General features: G+C 31.2%; 1 protein-coding gene across 1 annotated transcript in view; it reads right to left on the reverse strand.

Moving 5' to 3' along the window:
• Positions 1 to 2,108, reverse strand: part of LOC142327406 (box C/D snoRNA protein 1) — a 33,663-nt gene extending 31,555 nt beyond the window's left edge. The window contains exon 1 of the mRNA XM_075370440.1: positions 1,947 to 2,108. Within this exon, the coding sequence (XP_075226555.1) occupies positions 1,947 to 1,960 (14 nt within the window). The 5' untranslated portion in view covers positions 1,961 to 2,108. The remainder of the gene's footprint in view (positions 1 to 1,946) is intronic.
• Positions 2,109 to 18,101: the final 15,993 nt, after the last annotated feature.

The raw sequence follows: 18,101 nt of genomic DNA on the forward strand, positions 1-18,101 counted from the left end.
CTGTAACTGTAACACAGTTGTGTCTTAATAGACACACAGCCAACCCAACTTCATTATTATTACCACCACCATTACTTTTACTTCATTATTATAATTCCACCATAGCAAAGAAATAAGTTATGAATTTTTTGTCATCAAAGGTGTGTGTACTTGAGTTACGATAGGTACTATTATTCTAACTCTCCAGGTTGGTCTAATGGCGAACTTGTCCTCCCAATCTGCTGATTTCAAAGTTGAGAGTTCTAAGGTTCAAATTCTACTAACAGCAGTTACTTTTATACAAATTTGAATTCGAGATCATAGAGACTGGTGTTCGTTGGTGGTTGAGTTTCAATTAACGACATATCTCAGGAATGGTCGACCTGTGACTGTACAAGGCTACACTTCATTTACATTCACACATATCATCCTCTGAAGAAATACCTAATGGTGATTCTGGAGGCTAAACAGAATAATAGTAACTTTATTTCTTTTTCTATCTTTGGTAATTTAGTTTCTTTCTCAGGTTTCTATAAAGCCTGAATACTACAATTATTATTTATCATAATACTACATAATACTACAATTATTATGATAAATAATAAATGTAGAATAATAGTGATAAAGTATTATTCTAACAAAATGAAGATAATGTACAGTGCAGGGATCCAGAGGGTGGAGCTCTGTGGGTAAATGGGAATGGTGACTGAAACCACCAACTCAGTGGATGTCCAGGGCACTGGCCCCCCTGACAAATTGGGAATGGCAGGCAAAATGAGCTCTGCAATCATAGAGTAGGCCCCTTGGCCTTGGAAGGCCTGAGGAGCCCTGATTTGGCTCCAAGATTTGCCTAATCTGACTCCTAAGGGTCCAGGTTCTGGCTAGATGGGCCATCTAGTACAACAATAAACTCACGCAAAAATATAAATAATACATTTTACTATATCTACTATCATAATGTGATTGTTATGATTTTTCTGCAAACCTATTTTCTGTAGAATTATCACATGATAAAAACATTAAATGTTTACATACGATAAATTACCATGTTATGCCAACATACCACCTTGTAAGTTTATTGATTTATGTACAATTAAATAAGTTGGTTTCTGTCCTTTCCATGTGTATGGTCTAAGGATTGTGAAAACAGAAATTTACCAGCTGCCATGGATTGGGCTGAAAAAAGTCTTATTTAAACAAGAGACCTACTATTAAGATAAATTTTATTGTTCATAAAAATTCTAAAAAACATTAATATTTGTACTTTTAAATACATATATAAATAATATCATAATAAATTTATTACAATAGGTTGACGAATAAAATAGAATTTCTTATAAAAGTGGGCAATTAAGGATTAACAGTAACTTGAAGTAATAAAATTAAACAGAACGAAATATTTAAACGTGGAGTATAGTACGGAGTACAAATGAAACTACAGGGCGTGTCTTAGAGTTTGAGTAAAAACAGGGCGATTTTTAGTATTAATGTATTTGACGCTTTTTTATTTTGTACCGGAACCAAATTGTATAGAATTTGAAATGCATATCCTTAGAGTGACAATAAAAAGACGTTAGAGTAACGGTATATTACATGTTATAAAAAAATAGAACACAGCTGTAGTGGAAAAATAGAATTATGAAGGTAATATTGTCATTTTCACTGTTACGATTTTTTGTATTATTTCATAGTTACGGAAGGCGGTAATGCAAAAAAAAAACAATGTGGCGGATTACGTATGAAATACACATAGCGGATGGCAAGTAAACAAAAATTATGAATACAAGTATCACAAAAGATTCCATTAAACTAAATTAAACGTGACAAATAAATGACAAAACACAATATAATCTTTTTTTTTTTCATTTTTCTAATTGTTATAAATTTGGATCATACATGCTATGAAAATTGAATAACATCGAATTAGGTGTCGGTGATGAAATTTTCAACTAAACGTTAAACCTTACCTGAAGTTAGGCATATCCTTTTAAATAACAGATTCTGATAACTTGTTAATATTATAAACAATACTTGTTTTCTTGAAAAAATCTCAACGTTAAGGCTGTTATTACGGTTGCAGGAAATGCACAGTAATATAACACACAGGTTATAACAAATAAAATTCTCATTAGTAAATCTCGAATATCGATATTGTTAAAAACATATATCGATACCAAACTAAGCGGAGCAAATGTGTGAAAAGAAACTTCAGTTCGTTTCCGAAAGAGCACTGGTTAGGGTGTACCTACATCTGGCTCAACAGACTAATTTATTTTCGAAGCATACTTCATTATACCAAATTAAAATTCTAACTCATCGATTTCTTTTTCTTGGTTATTTTAACTTTACTTCTAACTGTACAACTGATCTTTCTATCCCATATATATAATTTCACTTTTAATAAAATAAAGTTTCTTTTGGTATTTGCAGACTGCCTCTAACATTTTGATTATTTCTTGTCACTACGAACATTTTACCTTCCTAAATGCACATTGAATTCACTCTCTGTTTCTTCTTTGGCAGTGATTTTTGTTCAATTTTCCTATCATGGATCTCATCATAACAATGATGTCTAACAAAAGATTATTCAAGTAGTATTAACCTAGTATCCACCACAAAATTTGAATCAACTGACAGTATAAAAAAAAATAATAAAGTTTTTTAACTTTTATCAGAGTTTTGAGTATTTTCAGTTAATTTTTTATCTTTTTTAGGAAGTTGTTTACATTCTTATTTACTTTTTATTCACATTTGCAGGTTATTACTTATTTTATACTTAATTCTTACTTGTTAATGACTACTTTTTAGGAATTTTTGTAATGATGAGATTTTTATACAAATTTAGTTTCACATTTTCTTTTTATATCAATTGCTTGGGGTGTAGTGCATACACAGAATGAAGGTATACTAAATGACACATTTAGATGAGACTGTTATTAAATGAAGGTAGCTTAAGTATTATTCTTTTTAAAAAATTTCAATTCACAGTCAACTATGGGAAAAGGAAATGAAATGTTTAAATTTGATATTGCATATTGTTTAACACCTCCACATGCATTTATTTTTATTGTTAATACTTATTACAAAGTTCTTTTTAATAGATTTTGACAGTTAATTGTGATGAATGATTATAATGTTCTGATTCATATAGAAATCTTTTCCTTTACATTTAAACCTCCTTATTTGATATTTTTGGTACTTTTTTTTATATTGCAGCTATCAAATAAACTGTGGTGGTGGTATGATGACTGCTGATAACTGAACAAAATGTTATTGTAAATAGTAGTTATAAACTCCCATATAAGTAAAGTCACATTTTATTTACGGTTTATCATGCTTTAAAAATCTGTTCCATGACAAATAGCTTTTCCACAAAATTTCATCAAATTTTTCATACTTGTGTATTGTATGGCTTTCAGCTACAGTACCATTTTCTGTTTCTCATATTTTTGAGTGGTTATGTCTGAATAACAGTGAACCTTAATAAACCTACTGAAAAGAGGCAGTAATAAATATAATACAGTACATCTAAACAGAAAAACAGTGCATTAATTTGCTTTACTATTTGTTCAATTTTCTTAAATGTATAATGTATAGCACCTGACAAAGAGGCTTTAGTTGGAAGTTATTTTCACAGATAAGTGGTATTATAGAGAGCCAGTTGTGAAAATGAGAATGTAGGTTAAAACTGTTTTCAGAATACATCTGTATATTGTAAGTATTGCATGTGCTGCAATAAAGTAGGAAACTACTTCTAACAGAAAGGGGTTCAGTAATTTATTATCTTAAATCTGATCTAGTAAGGTCAACTATAAATACACTTAAGTTATTCAGTTTTGAATTCTTTGTTCTCATTTCTTCACTTGTGTAGAATGATGATTCTTGTGTATTGCTTTTGGAATGGAAGTGCTCCAGCTGTGGTAAAAGTAGTATATTGTAGAGCTTTACTTTGCTCCTTTTCTGCATCCTTATGTTCAGAAAGTTCAATACCACCAGCTTTGTCTATGCAACAAGACTGCAAGTTTCAGCGGTTTTACACACATCGTGTGTTAATTGTAAAAACACACACGCATACAGAAATGTAGGAAGAAAAGTTTTTTTGAAGACTGCTTAGGCCCTTAAATGCTATAAATGTCACAGGGGAGGAGTGCTTGAAAATTTCTCATGATGAAATAAAATTGAATGGAGCACAGAAAATTTCACAAATGACAACCATTTCACAAACTGGCAATTTATGAAAAATTTACATTTTGTGAAACTTTCTTCTCATTATGAAACCAGGTTTTCATGTTTAAGCAATCATAGTATTTTTTTTTGCATATCTTTTTATGTACAATATACAAAAAAAGTAACTTTTATGACTATAAAGACCATGTTTTCCTTTGGGTCAATTTTGGCTGGAAGAATTGATTTTTATGTAATAAAAAATATAAATTAGATAAATGTTAAATTAGATTTTCTACTTTCAGCATATTTTGATCCAAGCATACTCACCCCTCACCTCAAGTCAAAATAAGTCACGCCTCATTTTCCCCCACTACTGTCAAAATAAGCTCTACACACACCACCTGAGATATGCAAACTGAGGTAGACTTTTATGTAGTGTTGGGAATACTGTTCCACATAATTTTTCTGACAAAAAAAATAGTGCCAATACAGACTTCATAAATTTTGACAGCTTAATTTCATCCACATCAGTATCAATTTAACTACGTAAAGTCACTAAACAAAATTAACAGGATTGTGATTATTTTAAACCATTATGCAATATTTAATAACATTAAACAATGCTTATTAGAGAGAATAATCAGATGACATGAGGATTGCACATTTTAACACAAAGTACAACTTAAGTGTACTTTGTCAAACAATTCTGAAGAACAAAAAATATTCATGGTTGCACTGAGGCAGATATGTTTGAATGAATTTCTTGTTAAATGAATTTTATATTAAATCACATCAAATTATATTAAAAATACACATGTAAATTAAAATTGTAAATTTTATTTGTTAAAATAAGTTATTGAATACTGTTTTTATTTCAATTGTACATTATTTGATGATAATTTGTTAGTAGGAAAAATGTCATTAAAGGGAAATTTGTTCTGTTAAGACGTATTTTCTTATTATGCACTTTTTAATTATTATGCCGGCCTACAACTTTTTGATGGTGGTTTTTCTTCTTTTTGGACACAAGGTGATGGTGATGGACATGTGGTTTCATCATTTTGTTTTGATCGAAACTTTGAGGAAGATTGTTTGCAGGTTCTTGATGGAGGTTTAGGTGGTGGTTCAGGTCGGCAACAGGTTTGTTGAGGTTGTCTTTGTGAGCAGCAGGGTGGTGGACATTGTTGTCCTCCATTTTGACCTTGGCACATTCCTTGAGAAAATGCTGGCTCTAATTGTTGATTTTGAGATTGCATATAGGATGGCCTTTGTTGACTTGAATTAGATTGAAGTTGTTGTGACTGAGATCTTCCTTGAGACATCTGACTTCCAGCACAAGGTGCAGCTTGACTTCCACCACAAGGTGAACCTCCACCACAAGGTGAACCACCACCACAGCTTCCACCACGACTCATTCTTGAGCCCTGACTGCTTGGGTATGGTGGGAGATCTACTCGGGGCATCGACTCCCAGCCTTGCGCTTGTACATTAGGTCCCTGTACAAACAGCCCGCTATGAAATCCTGATTGCGCATAACTTTGAGAGTTCGCACCATAACCTCCTCTATTGGACTCCTCTGAATACATAAATTGTTGTTGTCCATAGTTTTCACTTTCTGGAACAAAAGAAAAAAATTAATGTGTTTTATTTGCTAATGCTAGAGAAACTGTTTGGAAAATATTTATTTATAAATAAACAAAATTACAAGTTTGTGGAATTAGAAACGTTTGTTATGACTATGATTAATTTAATTTCATATGATTTAAGGAATGTGCAAGGAATCTGGTTTCCTTAAAGATATTTTCTTGGAATTTTGAAGTGTATAATTTTCCATCAGTTTTACATTCATTTTTACAGTTCTTGAAAAGTGCTTCAGTAAACTTCAGCATGTACAATGGTTGTTAAGCCACATCATTTTAATTTCTCTATTTTTAAAGGTTTTTTATTTTTGTCATTGAATCAGTAGTAAATAGAATGATCTAATCAGTAAGCAAATAGTGTGTAATCTAGTGTTGCCCCTTGAAAACAGGAAAACTGTATTTTTAGTACTGCATTGTTACAGCAGGTGTGCATAAATGCATGTGTATTAAAAAAATGTATAAAACATGTAATTAAAAATGAAAATTACCAGGGTAAACCTGCATTCAAATGCAGGCTGTTTCTATAGTGCTTCTTTTGTTTCTATATTTTCAGTGCTACTTATGTTAAATTTAGAGAGTTAATGAAAATGACTTTCCTAACCAAACTTAATGCTTGCTATCTCTTCAAATTAACATTAAATATACAAATTTATACTATGATGTACTCTGACTTGTACTGTATATAATTATGATTTAGTTATGTCTTCATAATTTGCTACAAACCTTAATTTATCAAAAGATTTAACCTTATTTATTTCAAAAGATTCTAATCTTTTCTTCTCAGGTACTCTGAGAATGTAAGCAAATGTAAGCAAATTAGATTTGTGACAAAGATCTTGTTTCACCTTTGCTATTAAGCATTTAATATCACTCCTGCTTCATCTTTTTAGTAATTCTACTTTCCAAATATAATTCTTCTACCTTCATAATCTTTTCTCGTCCAATTGTTTCTTCTAAATTTAAATGTTTCAGCTAATCATAGCTATTCACCTTGCACTGTTGCTTTGATCTTAATTGTTTCATCATTAACTGCTAGTTCTACGTAAAAATTAAACTGTAAGAGGGGTAGGAATGCAGATACAGAGATAGGGATTAAACTTGGATTTAATGTTGGAGTTTAGTTCCTGTGCTGTACAAATTGTTCTAATCTCTATACTTTAATGCTAGCTTTTTAAAATTCTGAACATTTTATTCCAGTCTACATTATCAAATATTAACAAAACATACATTTAATCTTTCTTCTATTTCCTTACTATGCTTCCCTTGTCACTATGCTTTTCCTGAAATCAAATTGATTTCACAGAAACAGTTGCAGAAAGAATTCTGTACAGAATGCACATTTTTCTGCTCCTGCTTTTTTGGGTATCATGATTAACATTTTTTTAAAGTCTGACAGAACTTCCCTTTTTCATAAAAATTTTCCAGTATAAATTATTCACTTCGTCACCTGCACTGTGCAGTAATTCTGCAAGTATCCCATCTATCCCAGAAGCCTTTCTGCCACTCAATCCTTTAATGCTCTACTAAATTCAGATCTCAGTATTGTACCTCCCTTTTCAGCCTCTGACTTCCTCTATAACATCAGATTCTAATTCATTTCCTCCATATAAATGCAATATATTCTACCCATCCATCAACCTTTTCTTTCATATTCTTTAATACATTATTTGATTTTAATTTGGGTATCACAAAATTCTTAACCTAATTCTAATTCTTAATTCTATCATAACACTTCTTTAATCCACTCTTCTTTTGCTAATTTGCACTTCCTGCTTATAGTATTTCTTGATTGTAAAACAATAAATATAAATAATAAATAATAAACCCTCTTTCACACCAGTTCTCTTTATTCCACCTAAGTTCACTTCAACTGATGAATTTCCTTTTTAAAAATCTCCATTCTATATTTTCTACATTATCATTTTTACTCAGACTCTTGCAATGTCATCCTCAAATCTTCTTTACCTGCTCTTTCTCAAGCTTCTCTAAATTTCACAGATTCATCTGACACCTCTTCCTCAGGTTTTTAAACCCCAATCTACATTTCATTTATAACTAAATTATGCCATGACTTAATCCGAAGCTAAAAATACCAGAAATTATCATGATCAAATTAATGGCATTTTCAGGGAATGGTTTTTGATCTGTAAGAAGATTGTGTTCCCTAATCATTTGCCAAGCTGGCAGTGCTAGCTATGGATTAATCCCAAGCTAAAAATTCCAGAAATTATCAAATTAATGGCATATTTTAAGGAATGGTTTATCAATCTGTCCAGGAGTTTAGAAGGTTGTATGACAATAATTGTATGACAAGGTTGAATTTGATTTTTGCATATCTGCATAAAGCAAAATCCAATGTCTTCGAGGTACATCCCTTTTTTAAGGTACTGTTCTTTTGTAAAATCATCATTTTTACACAAACCACTTACTGGGCTATGTCTAAGTCTGTCTATCATCAAACTGTAGCAAGAAGAAAATTCTCATTTTTTCATATTTAATAATGAATCAATCATCTGAAATTGCTTAAATTCTGGTTACCATTCTGGCTGACAATTGTGATTTATTTTTAAACCCTTCAAATAACGAGTCAGAAGCTTCTACATTGCTTCTTTTATTAAATCTACATCTAAAGCTTTGCAGCTTTAGACCGTTCCAACGGTTTAGTAAAAAAGCTTAACTGATTTTAGGGAAGATATCTTTATTATTTCAGAGGCCACAGGATTTTCAGCATCAAAATTTAAATGAACAGTTTTGAAATGTTAAATGCTTTCGATGTTACTTTTCTTGGGAATCACCAAGTCAATAATAATAATTATAATATGTTGGCACTCTGAATATGGTAACATACTACAACATATTTATCAGAAACAAGAACATTCCTAACATGCTAAGTAACAGGTGTGTCAGTGTATATGACTGATTGCTGTTTGCTGACACAGCTTTATGTAATTATGTTGGCATATATGCGCAACATAATATCACCCGCAGGTGCTGTGTTGCCGACCCTTGTATAGCTTGTCCAGCTCCAAGCCAAATTGGCAGAGATCTGATTTATAATATTATAATTAAAAGTCAATATGTATATGCAGTATGACTATTGTTTATTCCAATTCATAAACAAATTCACATCATATTAGTTACTTATTGAATTGACACTAAGGCCTCTTAATATTTAAATCTCTAAATTCTCACTTTGTTACTCATTTAATAAATTTTTGTAATGTCGTCTGCTCTTTTCTTATGGTAGTGAATTGTTTTATTATTTTGTATGTTATGTTTAGTCTGGTTAAATAGCTAAGAAAAAATTCAGTTCTCGCGAATTAAACTGAATATAGACGAAGTTGAATAAAGATGAAGTTCTAATTGCCAAAAGAGATGTTGGCACCTTCAAGCAAGTTAGTGTTTTGCGATGCCAATTTTGAAATGAGAAAGGATAATTATCCATGGCGGTGGTGAAATGGGATTCGTTCCCAACTGCTTAACAGTATGGAAAACCAAATTTTCCTCTGGTGATATTCTCGGATTAACTGCAACACTTATAAAGTAGACAAGAGAAAAATTAATGCCTACTTGCCATTAAACAGCACCATTTTAAATCCTTTTTTTTATCACAATGCTGAAGAAAGCTGAACATAGATTTCAGCATAAACAAAAAAACAATGACTGGCTGCAGAATAACAGCTTACCATTACATGTTTGATGAAAATTCTGAAAACATATAAGATACTGGAAGGAAGGTGGGTTTTCTTTGTTTTATGCCTACCCCCATATGGTATGAGACACCCCCTATGAGATGAGCACAGGTGAAGAACCTGATTGCAGCTGAGTACAATTTATGACAGCTGCAACAATGGAAATTTGTCATAAAAGGTTCACAGTAATCTCACTTGAGCTCACTGGATAAATGTTGCAAACATGTTAAAAAATGAGTATCGTAAAAGCTCCAAGGACCTCTAGAACAACAAATATACCTTAACTTGAGAAGCAACAGTTCATCAGAATCGTCAGATGAAGACAAAAAACATGCAGTAGGGAGTGAAGTTTCTATTTTTAGTTATTTGTATATTACAAATTTTTAGTTATGTGGTAGTTACAATATTCATAAAGAAATACAACTTAAAAGGTAAAAGAGTGTGTGTGTGTGTGTGTGCATGTGTGTGTGTGTGTGCATGCGTGCGTATATTTTTTGTACTCTATGATGTGAATTTGTTTATTGATTGGAATAAACATAAAAAATTAAAAAATAAAAATTATATATTAAAATTAATATTCAACCCTCTATATCTAGCAAGATTGGTAAAAATTACTTAGAGAAATCAATCCCAGGACCAATTAATTAAGGTATGACAATTATAACTATTCCTGTATTGCAGTTTTAAAATAATAGCAAGCATGGAGTAGTATACTTCTAGAAAATATTTTTATATTCAACCACATTTTTTCATGCTGATCAACAAATCTCATTTTACTGTATTACAACTTTTTAGCATAAAAATTTTCATTTAGCTTTTGCTGATATATCTTTCAGTTATCAAGTTTAGTGTTTCATTTATAGTAATTTCACAATTTTATATTTATCTGATAGAACACAGCAATTCAATGACAAGCGTATTAGATAAAAGCACCCTACAGTTAAAAGCACCCATTTTCATATTACAACTTAATAGCTTGATAGTGTTACAATGAATTATTAAATGAAGAGAAGCATAGTATTATGCATGTCAATCTAGAATATTTTTTCTAACTGATTAGGAACACTGGATTTATTAGGTAATACATTAAGTGTTTTAGAACTATGTTATTTAAATAACATGGCTCTACATGTTCTGGTTCTTGTAACTTATCAAACCTACATGTACTAGGAGGGACATTTATCTACAGCAATAGAATCAAGTGGGGAGAAACAGGTAAATGGGTAGAACAGTAATTACACAGAAATTGCAGCAATAACATACATGTACATCTATCTTGAGAATACTTCAAAAGGCCACTTGAAGTATTTCCCCCAAATTTTACCTTAAAAATTTACCAAAATTTTTAAGCTAGATAACATATTACTGATCGGCAATTTTTTGTTGACCAGTTTAAATAAATAGAACAGAACTTTTGATCATTGAAATTCTACAGCATTTGGGAGCGTTCTTATCTATAAAATTTTCCAGTAGAAGGGAAAATAATATTAGTGCAGGTAAGTTTATTTTTTTAAAAATACACGAGAAACAATTTACATTAGCATAATGACATGGTAGTCAAAAATTTCCTCCTCTATGAATCATGAGACCTTGCCGTTGGTGAGGGGGCTTGAGTACTCAGTGATACAGAATAGCTGGACCGAAGGTGCAACCATATCGGAGAGGTATCTGTTGAGAGCCAGACTAAGGAATGATTCCTGAAAGAGGGCAGCAGCTCTTTCAGTAGTTGTTAGGGGCGTGAGTCAGGACGACTTAAACGGCCATATTAACATCACTCAGTCTTCTGAGTACTGCACAGCTGAAAGCAATGAAAAAATACAGCTGCTTTTTTTGCAAGAAAATGTGGCTCTCTGCATTTTCATACAGCAAGGATGGAGGTGCCTTCCTTGGTAAAATATTCTGGAGGTAAACTAGTCCTCCATTCGGATCTCTGGGTGGGGACTACTAAGGAGGGGGTCACCAGAAAATTAAAAAATAACATTCTACGAGTCGGAGCATGGAATGTTAGAAGTTTAAAAAGGTTGGTAGGCTGGAAAATTTAAAAAGAGAAATGGATAGGATAAATGTGGATGTAGTAGGAATTAGTGAGGTTCGGTGGGAAGAGGAAGGTGACTTTTGGTCAGGTGATTTTAGTAATAAAATTATTTTAATAATAAACTCAGCTTCAAATAATGGGCAGGCAGGAGTAGGTTTCATATAATGAACAAGAAAATAGCGAAGAGAGAAGAATATTTCATAACGCATAGCAATAGAATCATTGTAATAAGGATAAAATCAAAACCTAATCCAACAACGATTGTTAACGTCTATATGCCTACAAGCGCCCATGATGATGAGGTACAGTGTGTATATGAAGAGATTATTGAAGCAATTAAACACGTAAAAGGAGATGAAAATGTAATAATAGTTGGAGATTGGAATGCAAGCATTGGAAAGGGCAAGGAAGGAAATATAGTAGGTGAATACGGGCTGGGCAAAAGGAATGAAAGAGCTAACAGACTTATAATAATTTAGTAATTGCCAACACCCAATCATAATAGAAGAATATACACTTGGAAAAAGCCAGGCAATACTGCAAGGTATCAGATTTAAGAATCAACTCGTTTCGTTGACTGCAAAACTTACCCTGGAGCATACATTGATAGCAACCATAATTTGGTGATAATGAAATGTAAATTGGGATTTATAAACCTGAAGAAAAGGTGTCAGATGAATCTGTGGAATTTAGGAAGAGGAGGTAAAGAAGATTTTTGAGTAGAACATCGCAAGAGGTCTGAGTAAAAAAGATAAGGTAGAAATTGTAGAAGAAGAATGGGAGAATGTTAAAAAGGAAATTATTAAATCAGCAGAAGCGAACTTAGGCAGAACAAAGAACTGGTAGAAAACCTTGGGTTTCAGACTTTATATTGCAGCTGATTGATGAACGTAGAAAATATAAGAATGCTAGTGATGAAGAAAGTAAAAGGAACTACTGACAATTAAGAAATGCTATAAACAGGAAGTGCAACTAGCGAAAGAGTGGATTAAAGAAAAGTGTTCAGAAGTGGAAAGAGAAATGAACATTGGTAAAATAGACGGAGCATACAGGAAAGTTAAGGAAAATTTTGGGGTACATAAATTAAAATGTAATGTATTAAACAAAGATGGTACACAAATATATAATACGAAAGGTAAAGTCGATAGATGGGTGGAACATATTGAAGAGTTATACGGAGGAAATGAATTAGAAAATGGTGTTATAGAGGAAGAAGAGGAAGTTGAGGAGGATGAAACTATACTGAGATCTGAATTTAAGAGAGCATTAAAAGATTTAAATGGCAGAAAGGCTTCTGGAATAGACGAATAATACCTGTAGAATTACAGTGAGGAAGTGTAGGTGAGGAAGTGATTGATTATATAAGCTGGTGTGTAATATTTATAAAAAAGGGGAAGTTCAGTCAGACTTCAAAAAAAGTGTTATAGTCATGATACCAAAGAAAGCAGGGGCAGATAAATGTGAAGAATACAGAACAATTAGTTTAACTAGTCATGCATCAAAAATCTTAACTAGAATTCTATACAGAAGAATTGAGAATAGAGTGGAAGAAGTGTTAGGAGAAGACCAATTTGGTATCAGAAAAAGTATAGGGACAAGGGAAGCAATTTTAGGCCTCAGATTAATAGTAGAAGAAAGATAAAGAAAAACAAACCAACATACTTGGCGTTTATAGACCTAGAAAAGGCATTCGATAACGTAGACTAGAATAAAATGTTATGCATTTAAAAAAAATTAGGGTTGAAATACAGAGATAGAAGAACAATTGCTAACATGTACAGGAACCAAACAGCAACAGTAATAATTTAAGAACATAAGAAAGAAGCCGTAATAAGAAAGGGAGTCAGACAAGGATGCTCCCTATCCCCGTTACTTTTTAATCTTTACATGGAACTAGCAGTTAATGATGTTAAAGAACAATTTAGATTCAGAGTAACAGTACAAGGTGAAAAGATAAAGATGCTACAATTTGCCGATGATATAGTAATTCTAGCCGAGAGTAAAAAGGATTTAGAAGAAACAATGAATGGCATGGATGAAGTGTCCTACGCAAGACCTATCGCATGAAAATAATTACAAAACAAAAGTAATGAAATGTATTAGAAATAACAAAGATGGACCAATGAATGTGAAAATAGGAGGAGAAAAGATTATGGAGGTAGAAGAATTGTTATTTGGGAAGTAGAATTACTAAAGATGGATGAAGCAGGAGCGATATAAAATACCAAATAGCACAAGCGAAATGAGCCTTCAATCAGAAATATAATTTGTTTATATCAAAAATCAATTTAAATGTCAGGAAAAAATTTTTTAAAGTATATGTTTGGAGAGTTGCTTTACATGGAAGTGAAACTTGGATACTTCTGAGTATCTGAGAAGAAAAGATTAGAAGCTTTTGAAATGCGGTGCTATAGGAGAATGTTAAAAATCAGATGGGTGGATAAAGTGACAAATGAAGAGGTATTGCGGCAAATAGATGAAGAAAGAAGCATTTGGAAAAATATAGTTAAAAGAAGAGACAGACTTATAGGCCACATACTAAGGCATCCTGGAATAGTCGCTAAAATATTGGAAGGACAGGTAGAAGGAAAAAATTGTGTAGGCAGGCCATGTTTGGAATATGTAAAACAAATTGTTAGGGATGTAGGATGTAGGGGGTATACTGAAATGAAATGACTAGCACTAGATAGGGAATCTTGGAGAGCTGCATCAAACCAGTCAAATGACTAGTCAAAAATTAAGTGTTTTGACCTGAGCTTTTATGAACAAATCAGAAAAAATGTAGTAAATTTTATCACAAATTTTTAAAGCAGAAACACGACAAAAGTTATCTAAAAACAAGCAAGTGTGATGAGCCAATCTCAAAATGCAAATCACCATATTACATGTCTGTATATTAATTTTAGACTGATTTCTATACTTTCTTTTTATAGCTATACCTTTTATAGTTGTTATACCTATAGCTGGGCAAAATAATAATTGTTTATTCAAACAATCATGACTATTTCAGAAATTAAAGTTTTTGTAGCATTAATGCAATACTGTATCAATAGTAAGTCTATGCAAGTATTATTTTGCGACCATGTTATTTTTATTTTCAAACATTTTGAAAATAATGTTATGTATACACACTATGTTATCTATATGTTGAAGAAAAATATATGTTGAACAAGTTTGTTCAAATACATGTGTAGTATACTGAAATATTGTGTGTCAACTGAAATATTCAGTTGACACAGAGGTGGACCAGTACAGTACAGAGGTAAAACACTGGTTTAATTAATAGTTTTGTTTTTACGTAATATATATTATCTATCGTCCGACTACAAGTAAGTTAATCATGTAAATTCATTTATTCATAATTAAACTGCACATAAGATTGAAGGCATGAAGATGAAGTGTAGGTAACACACCAAGTGTTACCTATCATTTAGTATTTATGGTTACTGCACACTTTTTTGTCCTAAAATATTCTCTTAGAAATACATACATCAGCATAGGTGTAAGTGATTTTAGATTGCATTTTTTTTAACAGTCACAGCTTTTTACACAAACATTGCCTACTTTCAGCTGCTAAGCATAAGGATGTGAATTAAAGAAATCTAAAAGTTTATTCTTTAAAGGCATTGTAAATAAAATATATCAAATTAATATTTAACATTCTTACCATTCATTGAATTCCAATTTGGTTGGTCCTGACTTGGCAAACAGCATGCTGCTATATTGAATGGAGATGGTGGTTCTTCAAATTCTGGTGGAGGAGGAGGTGGTGGGGGTGGAGCTTCACAACAAGGTGCTATGTTGCCTACTGGTTGTAATTCACAACATTCTGATATATTCTGTGTATACTCCTGCAACAAAATACATTATGAAAACGTTCTGGAAAGATTTTTTATCAATGTATAAGGTATTTCTACTTACTTTTTAATAATTATATTTTATTTTATTTTATAATCTATTAGCACCTGAAACACCAAATTTGACAATATTTTATTAAAATATTCAAACTTAACATGAGTTTGCTTTCATGAATCATCCTGATTGTTATAAATATTTATCTAAATATTTTATTTGCAGTTTTATCAACTGGTCATGGAGTCAATTCTCAGATGGGATATTTAAATGCTTTTTAGTGCGAGTGTATTGGACTATTCATAACTGAATTTCTCAAAAACTTAATTATTTCTCTTCAGATCATTTAATACATTTGGAGTTTAGTTAAATGTTAAAAGTAAACTGTTCATTCAAAGGTTTTGATTTTTGGTAAAAAAAACAACCAACTTTATAAGCATGGTTGATTTAGCTTGTGTCAAGTAAGAATATTTAAAAAAAACATTACCTCTTAAAAATCAGTTTCTAACAGTCATCACATTGTTAATTTGCTTGAAATTTGATGAAACAATGCTTATATGTTTATATTTTATTAATTTACTATGATTTAATATTTAAAGTTATATTTAAATATTTTGACTTTATTATTTTAATTTTTTCTGGCATGTATATTTACTAATATTTCACCTCAAATCCTTGATTGTTTCCATTCCATTGACTAGAGAAAAATTGATCTTGTTGATTACAATCATTTTCATTTTGACCATTCATATATTCATCATAACAGTTGTCACATAAAGGCCCCTGAAAAACAAAAGTATGAAAAATAGTAAATGCTGGGAAGAAGAGAAATGATAAGAGGTTTGTATAATGCATTACTTCCCATAGAGAAGACCAACATTCTTTTAGCGTGATGCAAGCACATTAAAACACACATTTCTCAAATTATAATGATAATGAGTCATGATTTTTATTAATGTGTTAAATTTAAGTGCACTTTGTTCAGATGAAAAGTTTTATTTTTCCTCTAGATTCTTGAATTGGCTACCTTAGGATCATAATAAATAATCATTTTTCTCTTGATTTCCTTTCTTCCCAATACTTCATTTTTTCTCTTTTCTTCTTTTTCTTAGTCTGAAAAGATGTCCAAAGAACATCAATCCTTTTCCATATAACATCTGAAAATCTACCAAATTTATAAATTCCAATTTTCTATCACTTTATTTTCTTCAATAGTTTGCCCTAATATCTTTCTCAGTATTTTCTTTTGCCTATTTTATTCATACATAAACACTCACTCAAGAGTCATACAAAAATTCAGGTCTAATAAACTGTATTATGCCCAATTTGTTTTTCTAGCAATTAGGATTTTTTATTGTATAAAAGCTTTGTTAAGCGATTTTTTGATTATCTAACTTATTTCACCTAAATTTTTCATTTATTCACTTATTTTAAATTAATCCACATATTGCTCTGAGAATTAGACTCCCTTTTTGAAACCCTAGAATTCTCCAATTTGGGGTTCTAATTGTTCTATAATATTTAAATTTTATAAGAGTGTATGAGAAGAGCACATTTCCAATCAGGAATGTTTTCCTCTTTCCATATTTGAGGAAAACCTTTTCTAAGCTTTCAGTGGCTGTTTCATCTGCATATTTAGAATAAATATGTAGCATGGCTAGAATAAGGTAAAACCTTATTTTTTTTACCTAAAAATCAAACTAAAAATTTGTTTGACAAAGAAGCTAACATTGAAATACTGTTACTTGTAGTATTAACAACATCCCTGGAGTATTATCAGTTAGTATTAAGTAACACGTAAAGGTGTACTGTAGCAAGCAAATAATAGATGTAGTTACTCAGCACACATGTGAAACTGCAACAGCTGTATTGCAGTGACCATATATCAAAACGGTACTTATTTTATTAGATTTGTATATATTATACAATTATATTATTTAAATTATATATTTAACATATTTTCTAACGAAGAAAATTCTACAGTTTTATTATCACCAATATGTAAACTACAATACTTTAAATTAGTACTACTTGCAATGACTCCCAACTGATTGGTTGATAAAAATTGATTTTGAAATTTATTCCCAATTTAATTTTTCAGTATGTTACACATATTTACTATAATATTACTGTTATTAAAAAATTTTACCTTTGGTTCCATATCTTGATCAAAGTTACACCCACCATTATTACCATTATCTGGACAGCACTTTTCTGCACAGCATGGATTTTCTAGAAAAAAATTACCTCTTAATTTATAAAAACTGCTTTCAGAAGTATAGCATATTCTAAATGTAATCAATTATATGAAGTAAAATATTATATATATATATATATATATATATATATATATATATATATATATACACACACACACACACACACACACACACACACACACACACACACACACACACACACACACACACACACACACACACACACACACACACACACACACACACACACACACACACACACACACACACACACATACACTTGTGTTGTTTTTAATTGTAGAAAGCACACAAGATTGATTGCAATCAGATTTGTAACTACTTTTAAGGTATATATTCCTCTACTGAACAAAGTTGTTTTCTTTGTTCACAAATTTTACTTAAAAAGTTTGTGTTCATAATAGAAAACCTGTTTTAGTACAATAAAAGACTTACTAAATATTACTATTCAGTGCAATGCATCGCTTTGAAAAAAAGAAGGAATTTGCTTTACTCTATA

Source organism: Lycorma delicatula, chromosome 7 (assembly GCF_047948215.1).
Source record: "Lycorma delicatula isolate Av1 chromosome 7, ASM4794821v1, whole genome shotgun sequence".
NCBI classification, from domain to species: Eukaryota; Metazoa; Arthropoda; class Insecta; order Hemiptera; family Fulgoridae; genus Lycorma; species Lycorma delicatula.